General features: G+C 38.5%; 1 protein-coding gene across 1 annotated transcript in view; it reads right to left on the reverse strand.

Annotated features, from left to right (window-relative positions):
• Positions 1-25829, reverse strand: part of LOC126203627 (histone-lysine N-methyltransferase eggless-like) — a 199353-nt gene that overhangs the window by 136881 nt on the left and 36643 nt on the right. Inside the window, exons 4-8 of the mRNA XM_049938000.1 lie at positions 24041-24187; positions 9895-10096; positions 5335-5546; positions 1592-1791; positions 251-432 (exon numbers count right to left, since the gene is read on the reverse strand). Of these exons, the coding sequence (XP_049793957.1) occupies positions 251-432; positions 1592-1791; positions 5335-5546; positions 9895-10096; positions 24041-24187 (943 nt within the window). The remainder of the gene's footprint in view (positions 1-250; positions 433-1591; positions 1792-5334; positions 5547-9894; positions 10097-24040; positions 24188-25829) is intronic.

The following is a 25829-nucleotide window of genomic DNA, read 5'->3' on the forward strand; positions in this document are numbered from 1 at the left end:
GGCAGAATGTTTCGGATGAGACAGCAGCAATTCCAGCAGTCCAGCTTTGATTTGTCTTCAGCAACTTGCTGAACATGGCCCGAAAGTGCTAAGATATGAATGGTGATCATTTTCAGCACATGTTATAGTCATGTTAGTACTGTATTTCCTTTCCTCCTTTGTTCCCTGGAATTCCAGGCCACTTTTATTTGCCCCACCCTGTATTCAGTGTCTGAAACATTTACAACAGTAGGAAGAATACACTTATTACCTTCCTCGCAAATGCTTTTGAGCGAGCAAACTGTTCCTTACAAGTCCTGTTATGTGCCTCAAAAAGTGGGTAAAAGCGAGCAGAGCCCCTGTAAATCCACTCTACATGTTTTCCGTAAGGCGTGAAAGACATTCGAGCAAGAGATGCATCTACTTCTAAGACTTTTGCATTGTACCACCTCCCTAGAATTTTTAAAATACAGGTTCATGAAAAAAATAAGGCACAATATTTTATGATTCATTCATGTTTCAAACATCTTCTGCATTCTATAAAAATTGAATCCACAGTAGTGTGAGAAATCACAAAGTAATCATTAAAAATGAATTAAATTTAGTCTACATGAGATATAGTGACACAAAGCTAAATACATAGAGTTATAACTTTATTACATGCCCTAAATTAGTGTTTGTTGAGGACACTACATCGAGTAAAAAGTCTACATCTCAAAGCATCAAATAAAATCAAATTGAACAAGACCTCAATAGACCTCTATTTCACCACAGTTTCTAGTCAAGTTCAAAATTTAATTATGTTGGCAACTGGATCCACGTGTCATGCTAAATGATAACCATTTTTCTGTTCTAGAGAGATTTGTTTCAATTTTGACTACAGCCTGGTCAAGTACACTTGACATTTGGTAGAGGATTAGTATCCTTTTTTGTGTGCCCAAGGCACCATTGTGTACCTTTGCAGTCCCTGAATTCTGTATACTCTCCACAGCAATTGCTACAGCAGGGATGCCATAAAGCAAAAATGCATTTTAACTGACTGACATCCACATGATGCGTGAGATTTCAATATTTCTTTGCAAGACAGATAAAACATTTTCATAATTGACCTACAAAGATAATAGGGGTTCTGTTGATCAGCAACATACTGGATCTGAGTTTTACAACAATATGATGTTCAATGCTTACAGATGACAATTGCACTCACAACACTCCCCTTTGATTTCTTGATGCATAGTCTGTTGCTCTCTATATGGAATAATGCAACTAGTGCCTTGCTTTAAAAGTTGTATTAAATTCACACAAAGTAAATGCTTCATTCAAAATGCTATAATAGCTTCATTACAATTGTGAAAGCTTTACTGTATACATACAAGAAAGAGTTACAGTACATTGCTTCTCACTGAGGTGTAACAGTAACAGGACAAATGCTTTGTAACTTATTTATCAGATTTTCAAACTCATTCTGCAAATTTGCAACACATATGGCTGCAATGAAAATAAACAATAATAAACATTAATAATAATAATAATAATAATAATAAACTGAACATCAAATGATATAACTATGGTTGATTGCATACCAATTACTAGATGTTCAAGGATTACTTACTATTCCACTCAGTTCTGACATCCTGTCCTTCTTGCACCTTAAGCAAAGCTTTTTCTGGGTACTTTTCCAAATAATTCTGAACAAATTCTCGAATCTCAATATGAACATCTTCCCACACATTCTGAGAACTTTCCACAACAAGACGTATATCTTCATGTTTAACATACTGAGAGCCACCATTATCAAAGAAGATGAGATACCTAGAAATTGATACACTTAGACAAGGCAACTTCTCCAATATGACATCTGCATCATCAGGCTACAAACACCGTAACTACATTTTTTTACAATTTCCTTACAAATTTATACCAGCTCTTCTATTTCTCAAACATGTGTAACTTTAAAGGCTCATTTAGCGCACAAACTGACCTCGTAACAATGTAATCTCTATGTTATTAATTCCTTTCATCTTTGGATTCTCTGCTAACTTTCCTTTAAACATAAAATAGATGGGGGTAGGGGTACAGAGTGTTATACGGAATAAAACAAATGCCATATGGATTACTTGATAGAAGGGCAAAGATTTTGTGCAGCTAATAATTTAACTAACTACTGATAGCTCAGTCAGAATTGTCATGCCTGTTTGGTAGTCTTCTGGCACAGTTCACATTGTCATGAATGAACCACTATATCACAACTTTTGTCAATGACAAGGTAACAGCTTTGGTGGAAAAACTAAGGAGTTCTACAACTGTGGATACAATATGACGTGTGTACGCACACATGCACATGCACACAGATACTGATGGGTCCTAAAAGTAAGTTTCCAGGGCTATGTGGTACCAGATGTATATGCACAAATTATGCAACTCATCATAAATAACAGGGCAGTGGTTTGAGGGTGTGGAGCTGGCGTTCAATAGCATCCAAAATGTGTTGCATCGGGTTCAGATCATGGGAATTTGGTTGCCAATCTATCAACATGAGTCCATTGTCATGCTCTTCAAACCACTGTAACATGATTCTGGTCTTGTACATGGACAGTTGTCCTGCTGGTAGATGCCAAACCCATCAGTGGAGACCTCAAGTATTAATGTATGCAGATGTTCTGCAATAATGTTCAAGTAGCCCACATCTATCGCGGTGCCTCTGATTACTGTCGCAAGTTCCAATGGAACATCAAGTGAATGTTCCCCATATAGCGTAATACAGCCCCCACTGGCATGCAATCAAGGCATAGAGCACTTTTGAGCAGATATTCACCTGGATGACAGCATATTTGAAGACGATCATCAACCTAGTGTAACAAGAAACATGATTCACCAGACCAGGCAACAGATTTCCACTGGTCCAATCTCGATGATCTCATGCTCACTGCAATCTTAACTTACAATGTCCTTGTGTCAATGCGGGAACAAGGAGGGGGCATCCAATGTGGAGCCCTATCTTCCAACAGTATGCACTTGGCAATATGCTCTAAGTCACTTGTCACTGCACCAACACTGCACTCCGTCATCCGATCTGCTGCAGATCACTGCCAATCCTGCTTTACAGTGTGTGCAAGCCTCCAACTTCCATGTTCCGCGATGAGGCACGGACGTCCAACACCTTGTCACCCACTAACAGTTTCACCATTCTCCGACCAATTTCCACAGAAGATCACAACAGTAGCACACAAATAGCTGGCCAGTTTCATCATTTCTGAAATGCTCCATCCCAGGTGCCAAGCCATAACCACCTGACAGTTTTCAAATAATGAAAAATCCGGAATGGAATAAGAATAGCAATATGAATTTAGACAGACAGCTCCTTACCAAACACAAATACAACAGTCTAATGGATATGAAAGACAAACCATATATACGTGGCAATAAATTATTAGTACCGTGTTGTGACATGAGCTATGCTAATAAAACTGAGACACGCAATAGGCAAGAGAATGATCTTAAGTTCGGAAGAGATAATAAGACTGACACTGGAACAACTGCCAAAATTTTCCTTCGGTTCTTAAGAGAGGTACCAAGAAATCAAAAATTCAATCAGTTTTTTTATTGGCAGTAGATATCTGTCTTCTGCAATTTATTTGCCTCAACAGGAAAAACAGTGCACAAGTACAGTTAAAAATACCACCTCCATGCTCTAGGTTCCAAATTCCACAATGAGTACAAACTATAAAAGATACAGTCTCTTTGAAGAGTATTTTGTCTAAGTTTGTAGGGATTGCCTAAATAAAAAGTTAAGCAAAATGAATATCCGTGTGTGTGTGTGGGGGGGGGGGGGGGCAGCTATGCGTGTGCGTATGAGGGGGGGGGCCACACATGTGTGGTATTCTATGAAAACGTAGATCTAAGAGACAGAGAAGGGAACACCCAAGCCTTCAGTGTCTATGGAAGATATCAGAAAAAAAAAAACACACAACTTATGTATACCTCCCACAAATGTACACAGTAATATCCTGGCCCATATCCAGGTAAAAGAGAACAGCACAGGCTCCACACATGTAATACAAATCCTTTTACACTTTGTATAGCACATGTAGAACACCCATTCTGTAGCTACAACAGTATCTGAGATACTGCTGATGAAATATATGACTGACCCTATTAACTTTAAAAATTAAGAACTTCTTAATGACTTAAGTGATCTTGAAGACTACAAAGTTCACAGATAGCACTTTAACAGCTTCAGTATTTTCTTAATGCTATGCAAATTCAGATAAGAGTAGGAATGTTGATCCTGAGGATTAAAAAACACATTTCAATGCAAAATAAACTGCAAAACAATAAGTTAGCAGCAGTATTAGACAGTAAACTAGAATAACCAGCAGCAGACGTTTCATTTTCATTATGTCTGATAGCAGACAATAGCAGATATTGGTAATGTTAAATATCTCACCGATAAAAATGTAAACAATGCAAAAACCAAGTGCCCAATTCATGTGTAATATGTGTGATAGTAATGGAGCACAGACACAAGTTTGGTACACACCATAAAGCAGAGATGCTGAGTTACAGATAGGCACAACGAATAGACTGTTAGAAAGTGAGCTTTTGGCCAACGAGGTCTTCGCCATAAATAGACACACACACACACACACACACACAACACACACACACACACACACACACACACATTCATGCAAATGCAACTAGCACAAACATGACCACACACTCTGCCTGATGAGGGCCTGTGTATGTGTGCCTAATTCTGACAAAGGCCTTGTTGATCAAAAGCGCACTTTCTGACAGTCTTTTTGTTGTGCCTATCTGCAACTCAGCATCTTTGCTATATGGTGATTAGCGACTATCCTTTTCACAATATTGTTACATTCCAGTCCGGATTTCCCATTATTTGATTTAGATACTACTTTGGTGTGGGATTACTGGTAATGGCTTTATACCATGAGAGTGCTGAGTGTGCCTAGCAGTGGGTGACATGCGCAACAGTCATTTCCTATGGAAGGAATGAAATGCAATCTCTTGCTCTGCCTCCAAGACTTCTTACCGACCTCCATCGCACATTCTGTCCCTGATCTGTGTCAATGATTTGCCAATCAATGTTAACAATCCTTCTATGGTAATGTCTCTCGTTTGCTACACATGAACCTTCTATTGAATAAAATTTATTTCCATTACTGACATAGTACACATACAAGTAAGTATACAGTGGCATATTAAATTATTAAGAAACACTGTATTTGTGAGCCTCCATTGGTTTTTTAATTCATGAAACATAATTAATAGAAACTACAAACTGATTTTCCCATTACATAAATTTTACACTCATTAACAAATGCAACTCACCTGTAACGGTTTATAGACTTGGGTGGCTCTGCAATCACACCAGAATAATACTCTTCATCTGAAATTCCATCCCGAAAGATAGAGATAATGCGATGACCGACAGAGAAACGAAAATTTTGCACTTGGGAATAGGCTAGCTGAAAGCCTGCAACTTTTTTTATTTCCTTCATGTTCTTGTTTTTAGAATTCAAGAACTCCACAGTGTACAATGTCTGAAAACAAAACTGTCACATGAGGTAAGCATGATAGCATGGAGCCTTAATAAAAAACATAACTATGAAATAACCTGATCACCACTACTGATAATGACAAAGAACAACTAGATAAAAACATCACAGGATAGTCTTGGGTCTAGTCATTGGTATTGCAGTATTTTTACCATAAAGGTAAATTCACTGGTGTAAATTTCTACTACTTCAACAACATAGAGTGATGTGTTCGTTTTTTATTACTTTCATTTGCATTCTTAAAAATGAGGTGAATGAATTTACTACGCTAAAAGTAATTTATTCTTCACTGTAACATTAACATCCAATGCGCCAACCAAACGTCCTCCTAATCACAGTCTACTTTTATGCAGTAGCTAATATAAATGTTCCACAAACCTTTTAGTTCTTTAGCAAGATTTGCAAGCTATGACACACATTAAGACTCATGAGGCCAAATAATGACTGGGTATGCCAGAACAGGCAACGGCAAAGAGCAATGAGGCTTGAGCATTAAATGATGTAATGTGCATGTGTACTCTTAGCTCGTTAAATGATTCATTCTGGAGCTAGCATAGTTTTCATTCTTTTCCGTGTGCCAGTTGATTAAGCAATGCTTCTACTATTTGGTGAGTGGTCTCATTTACTACTCAATTACATAAATCCTGCCAGGACTTTTCTTACAATATGAGCCATTAACAATTCAGAGTAGTATGGTCTAAAATACTGAGCTCTTATCTCCCTTCCAGAATCTATAACGCTTACAGAATTAAAGTTTACAATGTGACCACCCCAAACCAATTCTCTGTAGATTATATCATGACAGGCACAAAAACTGTCAAAAGTTCAGTTACATGAGACCTATGGAACTGCACCAATGTGGTGTCACTAGTGACAATAATTACTGCCCGCCATCCATGTGGAGCACGTATTGGTCACACCACGGACTTCTAGTACTCAGCCACACACAACTGATTTCATCAAAATGTATGGGCCTGAAGATGGCATTAACGCAACATCGAAACTAGTAGCCAAATAAATATAAAATCTTAAGTACAGCTGGAGGGGTTTCATTTTTAATAAAAACAAGTAGGTAAAAAGACAAGGGCTTGTAGAAATCCATAGGTAACAGAAGAGATATTGAATTCAATTGATTGAAGGAGAAAATATAAAAATGCAGTAAATGAAGCAGGCAAAATGGAATACAAACATCTCAAAAATGAGACCGACAGGAAGAGCAAAATGGATAAGCAGGGATGGCTAGAGGACATGTAACGATGTAGAAGCATGTATCACTAGGGTTAAGATAGATACTGCCTACAGGAAAATTAGAGAGACCTTTGGAGAAAAGAGAACCACCTGTATGAATATCAAGAGCTCATATGGATAACCAGCCCTAAGCAAAGAAGGGAAAGCAGAAAGGTGAAAAGAATACATAGAGGGTCTATACAAGGGTGATGTACTTGAGGGAAATATTATGGAAATGGAACAGGGCGTAAATGAAGACGAAGATGAAACGGGAGATATAGTACGTGAATAATTTGACAGAACACTGGCACTGAAAGACCTAAGTAAAACAAGGGCCCGGGAGTAGACTACAATCCATTATAACTACTGATATCCTTGGGAGAGTCAGCCAACACAAAACTCTTGCATCTGCAGAGCAAGATGTATGTGACATGAGAAATACCCTCAGACTTCAAGAAGAATACGATAATTCCAATCCCAAAGAAAGCAGGTGCTGACAGGTGTGAAAATTACCAAACTTCAGTTTAATAAGTCACATTTACAAAATACTAATACTGTTTCTTTACAGACAAATGGTTTGTACGGAAGCTGACCTCAGGGAAGATCAGTTTGGATTCCGTAGAAATGTTGGCACCTGCAAGGCAGTACTGACCCCACGAATTATCTGAGAATGTAGGTTAAGGAAAGGCAAACCTATGTTTATAGCATTTGTAGACTTAAACAAAGCTTTTGACGATAATGACTGGAATACTCTCTTTCTAATTTTGAAGATGGGTGGGGTAAAATACAGGGAGCGAAAGGCTATTAACAATTTGTACAGAAACCAGACGGCAGTTATAAGAGTTGATGTTATTCAACCTGCATATTAAGTAAGCAGTAAAGGAAACAAAAGAAAAATCCATGAAGAAGAAATAAAAATGTTGAGGTTTGCCAACGACAATTTAATTCTGTCGGAGACAGCAAAGGACCTGGAAGAGCAATTGAACGGAATGGAAAGTGTCTTGAAAGGAGGATATAAGATGAACATCAACAAAAGCAAAACAAGGATAACGGAATGCAGCTGAATTAAATCAGGTGATGCTGAGGGAATTAGATTAGGAAATGAGACACTTAAAGTAGTAGATGAGTTTTGCTATTTGGGGAGCAAAGTAACTTATGCTCGTTTAAGTAAGGAGGATATAAAATGTAGACTTGCAAAGGCAAGGAAAGGGTTTCTGAAGAAGAGAAATCTGTTAACAGTAAGTAAAAATTTAAGTGTCAGGAAGTCTTTTCTGAAAGTATTTATATGGAGTGTAGCCATGTATGGAAGTGAAACATGGGCAATAACTAGCTTAGTCGAGAAGAGAATAGAAGCTTTCAAAATGTGGTGCTACAGAAGAATGCTGAAGGTTAGATGGATAGATAACATAACTAATGAGGAAGTACTGAATAGAATTGGGGAGAAGAGGAATTTGTGGCACAACTTGACTAGAAGAAGGGATCGGTTGGTAGTACACATTTGAGGCATCAAGGGATCACCAATTTAGTATTGGAGGGAAGCATGGAGGGTAAAAATTATAGAGGGAGACCAAGAAATGAACAAACTAAGCAGATTCAAAAGGATGTAGGTTGCAGTAGTTATTCGGAGGTGAAGAGGCTTGCACAACAGGATACAGTATCATGGAGAGCTGCATCAAACCAGTCTCTGGATTGAAGACCACAACGACGACGACTTACAGAATGAGTGTCTATTGTTAGTGATATCATCTTATTTAATATGTCTTCAGTTGAGCTGCCTCTGCTAAGTCTTTACTTCAGAGGACTGATCTCATGTGGTAGTCTATGACCTTGTAAGTTTTTGCATAATAGGTATCAAATACCTTATTGAGAACTTTCAGGAAACAAAGTGGTCTTTAGGAGTTAGGAATCCTGTCTTGCTCTTTACTAATAATCATCAGCTCAGCAGAGAAACTTGCTGTACAGCTCATGCATTGGAAGTTTTTCTTTTTCAATTTTAAAATTGTTTGTAGAATTACTTGTTGTGTGAATGGGTACAAAAGATGATTATTTTTATATTTTTGCCATACGTTGTTAGTAATCTGCATTGATACCTGCTTTGTCTCCGGCATCATCAGGAAGCAGTGTTTCCATTAGCTGGGCAGCTTCCTGTAGTCAGTATCTGTTACTGTCCCATCATTTCCTTTGAGTGTGGACAAGACTGTTGGGAATTGTATTTTCTTGCTGACTGTTTTGTATGGTATTCTCCAGTGATCAGTTTCTAAGTTCATTTTTATGAATTATCTCCATCATTAGATTTTGGCTTTCCAAATTCTTCCTTAAAATGTTTAACTTTGTTGTATCTATGCAGCATTTGGATTCTTCCCTCTTTTGGAATGCTAATCTGATAGAGCTTTCTGGGTCTCCTCCTTTCATATCCTAATTTTTGCTATGTCCTAGTATAAATTCAAGGTACTCCTCTCCAACGACCTCTCAGAACAGGTATTGACACCTCTATTGCTCTACTATGTGCAGCCATTTTATTTTTTGTGCTTTACTGTCTACATCATCACCCAGTGATGGGCTTCCTGGACAATGGAACACCCTTCCCAATTCTTTCCAGTTAGCTTTCATGATGTTGCATTTTGCTGATATAAGCACATTTTCTGTGGTGTCTTGTTGACCACTATGTCATTCCACTGTCAGCCTTCCAGCCTTTCCCACAGCATTTCACTGTCCAAATCTGCTAGTGTGACATTTATGTTTTAAGTTGTTCCAATTCTCTCTCAGTATGTTGGCGAATTGTGAGGTTTATTCAATACCTCTGTGTTGAGTTCTATCATAGATTCTTTGTGTTGTCTTCCACACTCATCAGTTTGGCAGCTACGCCACAACGCTGGTTTGGCATTTCCATCAATGGATACACAAGAAGCTTAGTTTATTCCAAGTGAGTAACATCTTTCAGCCTTAGTAAATACTCATCAATCTTGCCATTAAATTGAAAATAGACAAAAACCAAGATGCAGTTCTGCTTTTATGCCTGCTGCAGCAAATACAAGTCCACTCTTACTTTACAAGTCTCTCTTACTTAACTGAAGACCGAGAATTAATATGGGTGCAATTAACTGACCTGATTGTTTGGTGACACAATATCTTTCACTGTAGCAAGAATCCATGGACGTTTTATATCATTCATGATATACATAGAATCTCCAACAGCCACAGGAGGACGATTTACCAGCCCCAAAGGAGGGAGATTGCTTTCTTTGATAATGACATTTCCAACAGGAACAACATCCTTCTCTGCACACACACCAATGGAATCTGAAACACTGCCAGAAAATATGTGACACACAATGATTGTGTACAAGCAACATAGTTTCTAGTAACCTGATGGGCTGATGGGTTACTTGTCTCCATGTGCCATAGATTATGTTCCAGATATCTTGTTGTAATGTGTAACATGTGAGATGATTAACAAAGTGAACATTTCCAGTATTTATGTTCTACATGACATGAGTGGTTGTCTCACAAAGTACATTCACAACACATCTGATTAATGTATAGAAGAAACAAAAAGGAAGATATATGTACCTGGACTACAATCAAAATAAAACTAATGACTAACAACCATACTGTAACATTAATATTTGATATAAAAACACATAAAAAGGAAGATTAGGGTTTAACTTCCAGTCAATATTGAGGTCATTAGAAATGGAGAACAGGCTTGGTAAATCTCAAGGATGGGGAAGGCAATCGCCTCTGCCCTTTCAAAGGACTCATCCTAGAGTTTGCCTTGAGTGATTTAGAGAATGTACAGAAAACCTAAATCTGGATGGCCAGACAGAGCTTTGAACCATTGTCCTCCTGAATGCGAGTTCAGTGTGCTAACCACTGCACCGTTCAGTATACAGCAAGTAAATAATGATGTTTACAAAATTAGACAAATAATAAGCTATTTGCTGCTCAAACATCTGCTTATTCTTCATTACCCCCCCCCCCTCCTTTTTCCCTACACACACACACACACACACACACACACACACACACAAAAGATGACACGCACAATTAAAAGACACTTACATAGAAGCTTTTGGCCACAGCCTTTGTCAGAAAAAGAAACACACATCATTCATTCACACAACCAGGCACACCTCACGCACACACAACCACCAACTCCTGCAGCTTGGACCAGAATGCAACTGTTGCATGGAACAGAAGCAGCAACCTCGAGAGCATGGGGAAGAGAAGGGATAGCAGTGTATGTGTGGGGAGAGCAAGCAGCACTGTCTGGCGGAATGGGCAGGATCTAGGCTGCCAACAAGTGCAGTGTCGGGAGGTTGTGGGGCAGGGACCTACCAGTGCTGTGCCTGTTGGCAGTCTAGACCCTGTACACTCCGTCAGGCAGTGCTGCTCCCCCACCCCTATAAATACACTGCTATCCCCTCCCCTTTCCCACCCCCTCCAGATTGCTGTTTCCATGCCACGTCACAGTTGTATTCTAGCCTGAGCTGCCAGAGTGTGCAGTCATGTAAGTGTGAGGTGTGCTTGCTTGTGTGAATGAATGGTGTAAGTTTCTCTTTTTTTCTGATGAAGGCTGTGGCCGAAAGCTTATCTGTAAGTGTCTTTTAATTGTGCCTGTCTGCAGCTTAAGATGTCATCTTTACGGTAAGTAGCAATCTATTTTTTATAAGTAGGAATCTATCTTTTCTAAGTAGCAATCTATTTTTTTCTGCATTGTTAGAAAAAAGTATTTCATAGTTTTAGAGCTGGTAGTATGAACCAATACAAAATAATAAAAATAATTTTAAAAAAAACGTAGACATGGGCTCAAGAATGGATACCTTTGAGAGTTATGAGCAATTGTTCATCTTTTTTACTGGAATCTCTTTGCTATTATGGTAAACCAACAAAAGCAGTGAACAAATGAGGACACATTCCATTGTTGTTGTCCATGGATACAGCATACAGTAAACATATGTTAGTGTTGTTACTGTTAACTGTATTCAGAGTTCTGAGTGTCATGTACACATCAGTTCTAATGGAAACAGTTTGTCTTTTGATAAGTTTGTGAAATTCCCTTACATTGTAGTTTTGTCTTTGCACTTACCAGCACAAAGGGAAGCATAATATTTTACATGTGAAATATGTGAAAAGGCAGACATGATATTCTGTTATGGCCTGGCAAAGGAAAGCAATCATCAAGCCCATGTACTGTGTGCTGAAAACTGTTGCATGCATGGTGTATACATGGACAATAACAGAAGAATGTGACTTCATTTGTTTATCGCATTCTGTAGATCATTTGTAATGGCAAAATGTTTGCAACAAAAGAGATGTGTTTCAAACAACAAATAAGTGATCAAAGCTCTTAAAGTACGCATTACAGCGCATATTTACTGGATGTTTTTGTTGCATTTTGGCCAGTCAACCACCTTTCAATTTACGGAATTCTTTTTTATGTCCCCCCCCCCAAAGTATCAAGTTCATTTTCTCTGGTGTTTCAGCACGTATCTGCAATTTCATTCTTGCAGTGCGCAGGTGGAGTCATCCCAAACAAATACTGCTAATCAGGTGCTTCATGCTCAGTGTCGACAAAAAGCATCGGTTTTTTTCCTGTTATGAACAAAATTATTTTTAAAGCACAATGTTACAAGTCCACTCAATAGATTGGTTCGAAATTAGTATAGTGCAATATTCTGTTTAGCAATATGTGTTAACAGGGACAGTAAAACATAAAGAATAACCAGTACAGGATGCTGATTGGAGGGATTGTGTATAATTTGACAGATGTTAATTCCAGATGATATATATTTGTTTCTTTCAATCTTTAATAGCAAATTTACATATAAGTAAGTATAGCACTAACAAGGTACCAAAAAAGTCTTGGATCACAAAAGGAACTAAACATCACGTGCGAGGAAAATGAAATTGTATGAAACAGATAGGACAAACAGAGAAGTAAGATTGACTAATAGTATCGATTTCGTATTAATAAAAAAAAAAAAAAAAGTGTAAATCAGTTTTAAAAATGTGAGGACTTTGCTATTATAGGAAACAGCGAATAACAAATTACGGCACCCAGGTAGCCACATTTTAATAATCACTTGACAATACATTACAGATGCAATGCCATACACATAGAGGAAAATCATTATTATTCCACGCTCTGCCAAAGAAATTCAGAATGTAAATGAAATCAACAAAAGTAGGAATGCCCACAGAATTGATAATATCTCAAGAAACTTAATAAAATTCTATTTTTCATATATATGTAATGTATACACTCACATATGCAATACGCATCACCATCACAGGGGATATCTTCGGACAGACCGAAATATGCTATTTCGGACCCCTTTACAAGAAATGTAGTTAAGACAAATAATATTTAATACTGACCAGTCTTACTACTTAAATCCTCCTCGGAAGTAATAGAAAAGAGTATGTACACAAAACATGAACTGAAAATCAAACTTTGCAGATATTAAACATCTAAGCTCTGCAACTTTTGTGTTCTTGTAAATATCTTAATTTGGAGTTGAGAATGCCAAAAAGTTAACATAAATTTTGCTATTTTCAATCGCTTACATTTGCTATTTCGTTCACTACAGTCTAATGGTAAGCTGTTCCAGCTCAAGAGCCCACTCATGCACATCTGACTGCCTGTGGACACGTGTCATATCATTATAACATGTCGTATTCAGGATCTGTGGAACGAGCACTCATGTTATGTAACAATGGCAGGTGGTGAGGAAATATTTAACGAATGGGCAGTCAGGCAACTGGGTCGTAGCTTATGTGATCGTATTGTCCTAGCTGAGAGCCCGCTGGCAATCGTGTCCAAGAGGCTCACATTTGGATGGAATACATGCCTCAGGCAAGCCTAGATGTGCCCATTCTGGAAGGGGCAGTGCTGGAACAGACTGTCTTATCACATCACAATCTATAGTAATTCGTCATTGAGGAAAGTATTTGTTACACACAAGTGTGTAAGAAGGACAACATGTAATGGCCACTCTAGAGTATCTTACAGACAGTTCTAAACAGTTTGGCATACTGACAACGTCCTCACCATATATTTAATCCCTTGTGAAGTTTGCTGTCAATAGTCAAACACAGTTTGAAAACAACAGTTTGGTTCACAAGTAAAATATTAGAATCTGAAGTAACTTCTACAATCCTTCACTCAATCTTAGTGCAACACAGAAAGTAGTGAGTTATGGACCCATAAAAATATAAGAATTTATTACATAATAAAATTAATTTCAAACCAAAACTAAAATCATATCTGCCGGAGAACTTCTGCTACTCCATAGAAGATTTTCTGAATGTTTAATAAGTGAGTGTGTGCTGTGAGAATTTGAGTCACAGACTTCACTTAAATATAATACACAGTCGCAAATGTGGTCAGAGATATATTTCACATTGGATTAATGTAGTGAATGCAGCCTCTGTAGCTCGCACATGGGACGTTGGTCAAGAGGAGCATGAAACAGCTCTGAGAGTGTGGAACATTCAATCTTTTGTTGACAGCTGTAAAGGCAAATGTTTGTATAGCGTGGGACTAGCCAACGTGTATCTGTACAAGTTTTATTTGACCTATAAAGTTAAATATACAAATATTTATATTGTTATTTTAAAAGCTATTCTAATATGCATGAAACCAAAGGCAAATCCAAAGTCATGATTTAGATAATGAGTGAAGTTAGAACAGTATTCAGGCAGAGAGAAATTCAAGATGTGTATGGTGTACACTGAAAGTCATCTAAGATTTACGATGACATCGGAAGCTGCCAGGTGCCATTCCCCTGAGCAACAGCGACAGCATTCCACACCAGGCAGTTGGGAACCCAGTGAGAGATGGCTTTGGCTGTGTGTTGGCAGCTTCATATGTCTTGTGGGAGCAGCAGGGCTCCAAAAGATAAGTTTAAGCAACAGAAAGTGAACAATCTTGTGTGGAGGTTTGTGCGCTGGTGTATGTCTTCGCCGGCAGACTGGTCGGCACCAGGAAACATTGTATAGCAGGCACTGTACTATGCGCACTTATGACACGTGAAGAGCAAACTTTCCCCTGGGCTACGTGCCAGTAACACATCCTGGGCAGTGTGCATACAGGCCGCCACAGCTGACCACGCTGTCTCAGTCTTTCATTCTCAGTACGTCGCATCAGGACTTAGTTCCACTGCACCTCAATTTGTCGCACTATGCTGTAGTCTTCCACAGTGATAGTCGTCACCTCACACCTTAGCTAGCTGTGAGGGAATGTTAGTCATTATACATAGTTGTGATATGGCCACAGACAAGATTCAAGAATTAGTACATGGAAGTTGATTGCTGTTAACCACAGAACTTTAGACTGGACGTCATTGAAATTAAGTACTCAATTGGTTCTTGTAATAAAGTGTATTTTAATCACATGTGCATTTTATGTTGTTGTGAGAGGAAACCAGCCTCTCGCCTATCATACCACCCTCTCCTCATCCAGCCAGGAACCACAACACATTACAAGAGAGCACAGCCACAACAGCGTGTTTATGAAACTTTTGTTAATTTATTGAGAATGAATAAATGAAAGTAAACTGTTTTAACACAGTCATCAGTCATTGCAAATCTGCAGAGAATAAAATGGGTGTAGGCACACTGAATAGCTGTGAAATGAAAGTGGATCCTGTAAACACAGTATTGAAAGCTCCAAGAAAAGCCAATTAGGTGAACTTAAACCAAGTATAAAAAACCAAGCAGCTGATTTTAAGAAAAGTGCCCAATCTTTGCGAAATAGTTTGTGAAAGGGAGAAACTGACACTGAAAACACGTTGAAGTCAGAGATAGAAAGTAAATAGTCAGAGCAAGGTAATATCTGCAGCAGTCAAATAAACTGAAAGAGAGAGAGAGAGAGAGAGAGAGAGAGAGAGAGAGAGAGAATGTAGCAGGGGGTAATGTGCATATTGAAGTAGATCGAAATTTTGTAGTTTCACAAGTAAGAAATATTTTTTATAAATGTATATCTGATTGTATTTATGTTGGTGACAATTTTATTTGTTAACAATGAAGTAGATGGAAATGGCATTTAAATGGTGGAGTTGGCAGTAACTCAGAAAAAGATGGTGCTGAGTTTTTTGATAACACAGAATATTTTGACAGGGCAGGAGTCTTTCTAGCTGTGAAGTCAGATACAACAGCTGAGAAAGAAGTATATGTTATCATGGAAGCAAGGGGATTAATATCAAACATGGATGATCTTGATAACTGTGCACAATGTCAAGTAAATAACACCAGATGTCACTGAACTGATGGAAATGGGTGATTTTTATGAAGTAATTAGGCAGTTGCAAGGAGGAGATGTCACTAAAGTAGGGGATAATTGGATTTACAATGATTATTATTGCAGGAAATGGAAAGAATCTGCCTATCTATTCTGAATTATTGGAAAGTCAATAAATTTCAATTTTCCAGGTAGTTATTATGCAAAGGAAATGAGAAAAGTTCATCGAAGTAGACATATAAAAAATCATTTGGAGGTGATTTGGAAACAGAGTCACTGGAGAAGTAATGCAGAAAAGCGGAAAAGCAAAAAATACAGCCAGTTGCTTAAAAATACATCTTTTTACAAAATTCCTTATGAACTGTTAATGTTAAGAAATGGGCTGCAGGAACGAACAGAGAGCATATAAAATACGTAAAACAGACAAAGTTTGAATTGAGACAAAGTTTTAACTCAAATTAAAGCTTTTGAAAGTCATGTACCGTACTTACCCGAGTATAAGATTACCCTGAATATGACAACCCGCATTTAAGATGACCCTGAATATGACAACCCCCATTTAACAGGCTCCTTGAGAAAAATTCATTTTTTAACATATTCTAATTAAAAGTAAAAACTTTTGTTGATGTATGGTATCTGCCTGAAAAGCTAACATAACACCTTTTCTACAGTTATGCCATTTATTATTGTCTACATTTTGGGGAAAAAATGGTATACATTAATTTTTTATCTCCATTATATTTTTTGTTTACTTAGCCTATCATCTGTGGTATCACTATTTTTAATCATCATCATCATCATCATCCTAAACACATAGTGGATTTAACTTCTATGCTGACGTGAGGATATCACAATGTCTCTTGCTTCCAAACATATCATCTGCCCACCGCTCTCTCATTGGCTGTGTAGAACCAGCAGCAGACGCCCCCCATTGTTCCCATCATACGTCATGGTGAGTGATGCAACATTGGTGCACGTAACATGTAAGCATGCCAGCGGCCCCAATCTAGCCTTCTAGCGTCTCCTGAAAAACTGTATGTTGTTGTTGAGTATTTGTCCAATTTTAACGTCAATTCATTTCTGAGTACAAATGGATTCAGGCAAACTGCAGTTTAAACTTGGTAGATATTCATAAGAAGCCAAAGTACACAGTATAGCTTCACACGGTTGGCTGCACAACAAAATTCGCTGGCTGCTCGACAATCCCCTCCCTGTACTCATCATATTTCCAATGAAAGTGGTGTCACTGCCCTCCCCTCCAACATTCCCGTAGTGCTGTGCTTGAGAATGTAAAAATGAAAGCTTGCAACCATGATTCAGTCCTGTTATTGATTGTTGATACTATCTCCACAATGGATCTTTTTGCTGTAATTTATTCTCAGAACAACAGTTACAGGTCATGTTAATATGATTTATTTTGTTGCTTAGACATTTATTTCTGGATTAATTTTCTGTCTCATTTCATCTGAAGGTCATCATCTTAAATGCAAGTATTATTTGCTAAGCCCTATCTTTCATGATTATTCAAAACAATTTGTGCAAAACCTCAATAGCCAAAGCTTCCTCTGTAAATGCAAGTCGAGTACAGTATTAATCTAGGAATCAATGCAAAAATGTTGACCTCTGCAGCAACAGTTTAATCTGTCAATTTATGACGACCCCATAATTTTCGAATGACAAATTTGGAAAAAAGCCTCATCTTATAATCGGGTAAACAAGGTAATTGGCTGAGTGTATGCTGAAGTGCCTGAGTGTGGATGGAGTGTGAATGAAATACAATTAACAGTTTATTTATGTGTGTCTGCCTGACATCATTTTATTATGTGTAGGTTCACTTGAGACATCTTTTTATTTGGGGGGGGGGGGGGGGGAGTGTTTAGTGGCATTTACTATTTTCATAAGTTTAAGAGTTATGGTGATTTGTTTATTCTGGAGTTATGTAAAATGTGACAATTAATTGGATGTGAGACTGAGATACTTGCGTGAGCTTTATGTATTATGACTGATGAGATATAGGGGGTCCTATTTGTGTCAGTCATGTAGATGCCAAATTTGTTTGTTACCATGCAGAATATGTAATGTATATTATATAACGGTTGTCATTCTTGATGACACAAAATTCAATAAAGTATCTACACTATTTCATTGACCTGACAACCAGTCATGTAGTAGAAAAGCACTTAAAACTGTGTGTGTGTGTGTGTGTGTGTGTGTGTGTGTGTGTGTGTGTGTGTGTGTGCATGCGTGTTCTTGCACCATCTGGAAGTTTATACCTACATCAACAGTGAAATGCTTTGCCACAATAGTTGTCTGATCATTTGTGTATAGCAATCTGATGGATCTTAATGAAGTAAACTGTAATCAATATCTACATGTATGAAGTTGTTTCGTCTTATAGTGTCATTTAAAAAAGCTTAGTTTGGTGACAGCTAGGGAGGAATCTTTAAGCCCCTTTCTGCTCCTCTCCCCTTATGGGCTTTCCCGAATCCACTCTCTTCAGATTCCATTGTGAATTTAATATTTTGATGGACCTTGTATAAGATGTACCAAGGATATACAGCCACCCATGTGATTTGGTCAGGAATACATTGGACAAATGCAGAATATGTCAGATGTGTGTTTCCTGGACAGAGAGAGACATCAATTTGGGAGGGGGGGGGGGGTTATACACTCAACAAAGAACACTTATTTGATTTTGAATATAACAATTTGCTACCCAGTGTCAAATGCTACTGGAATAGTATCATAAATTAATCAACAGAGAAGGATTCACAACACTATTGTCACTAGGGGCAAAGGCTTTCAACTTAGTTCACAATGGTACCCAAGTTAGAAGCTATATGCCTAGAGACTCCCCAGACATCAACAACACTCACAGGAAGAATAACCCTTTGGCCTTGCTAACACTCCTTTTCCTGTCCAGTTCACTCTGTATCTCTGCACCCACACACAGGGGAAGTGGCCAGCTTCCTGACACAAATAGACAGTGGGACATCCACAATGTCTGAACACTTCGACTTAAAATGATGAGAATGATGTTTGCCCAATCATCACTGTTTCTCAACAAAGCCACCACCTGCCAACCTGAGCGCTTTACTTAAATTAATATTTTATTACTGTGCTTGATAGCTAACTTCATTGTAACACCAACATAACTGATTGTAAGAAGTACTAGCCTTATCACATAAGATAATTTGCATAGAGATGATCAAAGAACTTTATCTTCTATTGCTGCATTATTTTCAATAGGCAATGCATAGCTATAATATATTGTATTAAAGTCATGTTGGGAGATAAAGACAGACAACACTTAACTGACCTTTCATTTTGTGCTATCTATTTTGATCTGGAAGATATCTCAGGCCATATATCATCTTGTTTAGCATCACCTTAGCATATGCATTCCACCATGATTCCATTAATGACCACTTTGCATGTAAGGTCAAACCAGTTCTGAAATTTCTACCTGATGTTTCAAATAGAAATTTCAATGCAGATTTGACTTTTATTTGTTTTAAACTTGAGGCAAAATGGTCTTTATCAGAATCATGTTGGAACAGACCCACATTTGGTGAGGTGAAATTTTGCAAGCTGATTATGATATTTCAGATCGATACTCATAACATACTGCAAAGATTCACTTATCAGTCGTTTTTACGTCTTTGCTTTGAAATCTAAGAATATACCATATTCAATTTCAAGCTCCACAAAACTTATTGCTGTCATTAAAACTAATGAGCACATACGAATGAATTGCATGTGGAGAATGTTCAAACTTTTTGTGTTACATATTTATGGGAATATAATGAGGAACAATGAATTTTTGGATTTTTTAAAATAGTTAAGCATATTTACCTATGTCATAACAATAACAACCAATTTTATGTACACAGAATAATATCATTATTGTTATTATTGTCATCACTATTATTGTTACAATAATAATTATAATTATTATTATTATTATTACTATTATCCAGCCAGTATTAACTTTATTAGCTCATAGTATTATTTACTCACATTGTCATTTCAGACACTAAAATTATTTTCATACTATTTGCCATATTAAAATCGTTATTTCTTAAGTTACTATGAGATATTCATGTATGAAACCTTGGTCTGATGTAAGAAAGGGCCTGATGGCCTCTATCAGATCAAGTTAAATTATTTAATTAATTAATTACTTAATTTCTGTGCCTCTCCTTTTTCACTTCCCATTTTTCCACCACACTCCACGTACAGACAATGTGCCTAGCAGTCTCTACTCCCTGCACACCCTGCCAGACAGCGCTCTTCTCTCTCCCCGCCCCCACCCTGCTATCCCTGCCCCTTCCCCGCCCTGCTACTGACTGCTATTCATGTGACAGTCACATCTGGTCGGAGCTGCTACTGATAGCAGTCACGTGTGTGTGAGGTGTGCTAGCTTGTGTGAATGTGTGTGTTTTCTTTGCTGAAGAAGGCTTTCACCAAAAGCTATAGCATGTAACATTCTTTTTGTTGTGCCTGTCTGCAACACAACAGGTCATCTTTATGGCTAGTAACAATCTATCCTTTTCCTAATATGTAAATAAATAAATACGTATCCCGTATTCCGACTACATCCAATTATGCATACCATACAGTTTAATATTTTGGGAGAACTCCACAAGGCAAAACGGATTCAGTTGGACAAAGAAAATTACAACTGCATCTAAGTTTTGAATGTAAGTGTGTAGATATCCAAGAATCTGAAAAGCAACCTCACAGCACTTTAATTCACTGATTGTTATTGCCAACCCTTTTCAATTTGGGAAGAACTGTGACATACACAATAAGCATTCTGGATGAAAATATTAAAAAAATTATTCATAGCTGTAATTTTCAGCAACTTTAGTGTAGTCCATAAAACAAGCATGAATAAAATAATTGGTTTGGATTTGCCTAAACATTTTTTGTTTCCCCATACCTCCACAACAGGAGGTCCATCATAACTTGGAGTCTGAGTAACCTGTTTTTCCCTTTTAATATTTCTGAACCCTGTCTCTCCTCCATGAGGAGGGAACTAATACTTCTAGCAACTGGTATAGTATCTTGTACATTTGTTGAGTTTATCGGCAGTGTCGCACGCTTCGCCCTCTGAAGGTAATTATGGCCAGTAACTCTGTCTCACAATTTCATAGAAATATAATCATAAGCACATTAAAAACAATGGAAGGAGGACTGTTTTATCTGAAAACTTAAATGTTTAGCAACCTTTCCATTGCACTTATCTGCAACTCAACACCTCCTCTTTGTGGTGAGTACTGCTCTATCCTTTTCATATTGTTGTTATTACATCCTGGTCTTTGCGGATTGTTTCACAAATATTTTTCTTTGACAGGCCATCCTATGTCATAAATGAGTTCTTTAATAAATGTAGTAATTTTCCAAATCTTTGTTAATAGCTAAATTTTAAGCAAATATGCACAATTTACACATGAATAATACATTTTCCATCATAATGTTGATCATCAATAGTTCTATATATAATAGAAAGAAACATTCCACATGAGAAAAATATAACAAAGATTCCATGACTTACCAAACGGGAAAGCGCTGGTAGATAGGCACAATAAAAGACACACAAACACACACACAAAATTTCAAGCTTTCCCAACCAACGGTTGCTTCGTCAGGAAGGAGAGGGAAAGATGAAAGGATGTGGGTTTTAAGGGAGAGGATAAGGAGTCATTCCAATCCCGGGAGCGGAAAGACTTACCTTAGGGGGGAAAAAGGACAGGTATACGCTCGCACACACACATATCCATCCACACATATACAGACACAAGCAGACATATTCAAAGGCAAAGAATTTGGGCAGAGATGTCAGTCGAGGCGGAAGTGCAGAGGCAAAGATGTTGAATGACACGTGAGATATGAGTGGCGGCAACTTGAAATTAGCGGAGATTGAGGCCTGGTGGATAACGGGAAGAGAGGATATATTGAAGGGCAAGTTCCCATCTCCGGAGTTCGGATAGGTTGGTGTTAGTGGGAAGTATCCAGATAACCCAGACGGTGTAACACTGTGCCAAGATGTGCTGGCTGTGCACCAAGGCATGTTTAGCTACAGGGTGCTCCTCATTACCAACAAACACTGTCTGCCTGTGTCCATTCATGCGAATGGACAGTTTGTTGCTGGTCATTCCCACATAGAAAGCGTCACAGTGTAGGCAGGTCAGTTGGTAAATCACGTGGGTGCTTTCACACGTGGCTCTGCCTTTGATCGTGTACACCTTCCGGGTTACCAGACTGGAGTAGGTGGTGGTGGGAGGGTGCATGGGACAGGTTTTACACCGGGGGCGGTTACAAGGGTAGGAGCCAGAGGGTAGGGAAGGCAGTTTGGGGATTTCATAGGGATGAACCAAGAGGTTACGAAGGTTAGGTGGATGGTGGAAAGACACTCTTGGTGGAGTGGGGAGGATTTCATGAAGGATGGATCTCATTTCGGGGCAGGAATTGAGAAAGTCGTATCCCTGCTGGAGAGCCACATTCAGAGTATGATCCAGTCCCGGGAAGTATCCTGTCACAAGTGGGGCACTTTTGGGGTTCTTCTGTGAGAGGTTCTGGGTTTGAGGGGATGAGGAAGTGGCTCTGGTTATTTGCTTCTGTACCAGGTCGGGAGGGTAGTTGCGGGATGCGAAAGCTGTTTTCAGGTTGTTGGTGTAATGGTTCAGGGATTCAGGACTGGAGCAGATTCATTTGCCACGAAGGCCTAGGCTGTAGGGAAGGGACCGTTTGATATGGAATGGGTGGCAGCTGTCATAATGGAGGTACTGTTGCTTGTTGGTGGGTCTGATGTGGACGGCTGTGTGAAGCTGGCCATTGGACATATGGAGGTCAACGTCAAGGAAAGTGGCATGGGATTTGGAGTAGGACCAGGTGAATCTGATGGAACCAAAGGAGTTGAGGTTGGAGAGGAAATTCTGGAGTTCTTCTTCACTGTGAGTCCAGATCATGAAGATGTCATCAATAAATCTGTACCAAAGTTTGGGTTGGCAGGCCTGGGTAACCAAGAAGGCTTCCTCTAAGCGACCCATAAATAGGTTGCATACGAGGGGGCCATCCTGGTACCCATGGCTGTTCCCTTTAATTGTTGGTATGTCTGGCCTTCAAAAGTGAAGAAGTTGTGAGTCAGGATGAAGCTGGCTACGGTGATGAGGAAAGAGGTTTTAGGTAGGGTGGCAGGTGATCAGCGTGAAAGGAAGTGCTTCATTGCAGCGAGGCCCTGGATGTGCGGGATATTTGTGTATAGGGAAGTGGCATCAATGGTTACAAGGATGGTTTCCGGGGGTAACAGACTGGGTAAGGATTCCAGGCGTTCGAGAAAGTGGTTGGTGTCTTTGATGAAGGATGGGAGACTGCATGTAATGGGTAGAAGGTGTTGATCTACGTAGGCAGAGATACGTTCTGTGGGGGCTTGGTAACCAGCTACAATGGGGCGGCCGGGATGTTTGGGTTTGTGAATTTTAGGAAGTAGGTAGAAGGTAGGAGTGCGAGGTGTCGGTGGGGTCAGGATGTTGATGGAGTCAGGTGAAAGGTTTTGCAGGGGGCCTAAGGTAAGTCTTTCCACTCCCGGGATTGGAATGACTCCTTACCATCTCCCTTAAAACCCAAATCCTTTCGTCTTTCCCTCTCCTTTCCTCTTTCCTAACGAGGCAACCGTTGGTTGCGAAAGCTAGAATTTTGTGTGTATGTTTGTGTTTGTTTGTGTGTCTATTGACGTGCCAGCGCTTTCGTTTGGTAAGTCACATCATCTCTGTTTTTAGATATATTTTTTCCCACGTGGAATGTTTCCTTCATATATATATATATATATATATATATATATATATATATATATATATATATATATATATATATAAAAGTTAATTCACAGTCAGGTTGACACATAGTACACAATAACACAGGGATAGCAGAATATAATGCAGAGCATAAATGAAAAGAAAATGAATACTAATACGTGATGATTAAAAGGTGGAACAATTTCTACCTGATATCAGAGTCTGTAGAACTCAGAGTGGAAGGAGACGTACACATCGAGCTTTTTGTTGGAGTGGAAAAGGGAGTTAAGCTGTCTAGAGGGGTCTGGCACATGGATTCTGTATCTGATATTTCATTCCCATCTTTGTCAGGCAACCTGTAAAATCAAACACAATATGATGCATCACAAATCAAACAGCACAGAAAAGCAAGTTGGACACAGTGGAAGGGGACTGGTGGAACAACACCAAAACACACACACACACACACACACACACACACACACACACACACAGAGAGAGAGAGAGAGAGAGATAGAGAGAGGGAGAGGGAGAGGGAGAGGGAGAGGGAGAGGGAGAGGGAGAGGGAGGGAGAGAGAGAGAGAGAGAGAGAGAGAGAGAGAGAACAAATAATATTTATGAGTGACAGTCAAATAGTGAAGGATATGTTGACCAGTGGGTGGTAATCTAGTGTACAAACTTTTCATGGTGCTAATGGGTAGCTGGTGACAAGGCATTGGGCCTGGAGAGACTGGGTTTCATCAAACTTCTAACTAAGAAACCAAACCACTAAGATCATTGTGTAGCCACTGTGAATTCAAAAAATACAACGAATTCAAACTAGGACAAAAATAAATGCTTACTTTGAAGTCCTTGAATGTTTCTCTTAAGCAACAGACGATAAAAACATCTAAAGAGAAGCATTAAATTTTTTATCCTATACAGGTAAGGTATTCATTGTTTCTTATAAGAGTTTGAACTATTTGTTAGCTACTCATTGTCAGTGACAAAACCGGAACAACACGGTTGAGTTTTACAAATTAAACTCATCTGCACAATCATTATGCTCTAGTTCCAACAGTAGAATTTTTGAAGTATGTTGTAAGAAATAATTTTTTGCTAATTTTCAGTAACCACAGTAGGTGATTAGTTATGAGTGCTGTCCATGAAGCAACCTGTTTCCATGAAGCAAGGGAAGTAGTGGCAGGAACAGAACAGTCACTATGCTAATTCACACATTAAATCATTGTGCTTAGAGCTGGGATAAAGAAAAGCCACATTGCCCCCCACTAATCTTCAGCAGTTATTCAAAACGAACACTGCAATTGAACATCCTGCCTAATCTGAACTCTATTCGAAAATATTTTTTTAGCAAAAAAATCTCAAAACTAGTAGACATTTTTAGCAAAGATTTGTACTGTATAGGAAGATAAATGAAGAAACTGTGTGAGAATAGTATTTTTTGTTTAGTAGTGGACAGAAAATTGAAAAAAAAAATTAATGAAAATCAGTTTCTCAAGATATCTCAGCCATTAGACAACGTTCCTGAGATTTCTCAGAGTGACTAAACAATCATGGTCAATCAAGTTTCTGAAATGCTAAAGAAATATTGTTTGTGGCCAAGGGGCACATGCTCAGTCAGTCAAGTCTGAAATATACTGTGAGCCACTCAAAACAAGTGACATAGTCTCTTGACTATTGATATCATGTTTCTGCACATCGCGTTCCTGCACAACTTGGCCATACTCAGCTCAGAAAACAGAAGAAGTCTGGCACCACTTTTAAAATGATTTTTTTTTAGAGAGATCACTGAAAGGTCCAAACTTGGCTCCCAGTCATTTCCATTATTAATGCTTATGAGGAACTGAATTGGTTCCCAAAGCTTTGACTCCAACGAAGAACTTCAGTATGCTTCCACTGACTATCTGCAATTTCAGGTGGTAGAATTTTATGCAGAGAGAATTTGTCAATTCTTTAAGAGGCATGATAAATGTTTAAATCTGAATGGAGATTATGTAG

Source organism: Schistocerca nitens, chromosome 9 (assembly GCF_023898315.1).
Source record: "Schistocerca nitens isolate TAMUIC-IGC-003100 chromosome 9, iqSchNite1.1, whole genome shotgun sequence".
Lineage (NCBI taxonomy): Eukaryota > Metazoa > Arthropoda > Insecta > Orthoptera > Acrididae > Schistocerca > Schistocerca nitens.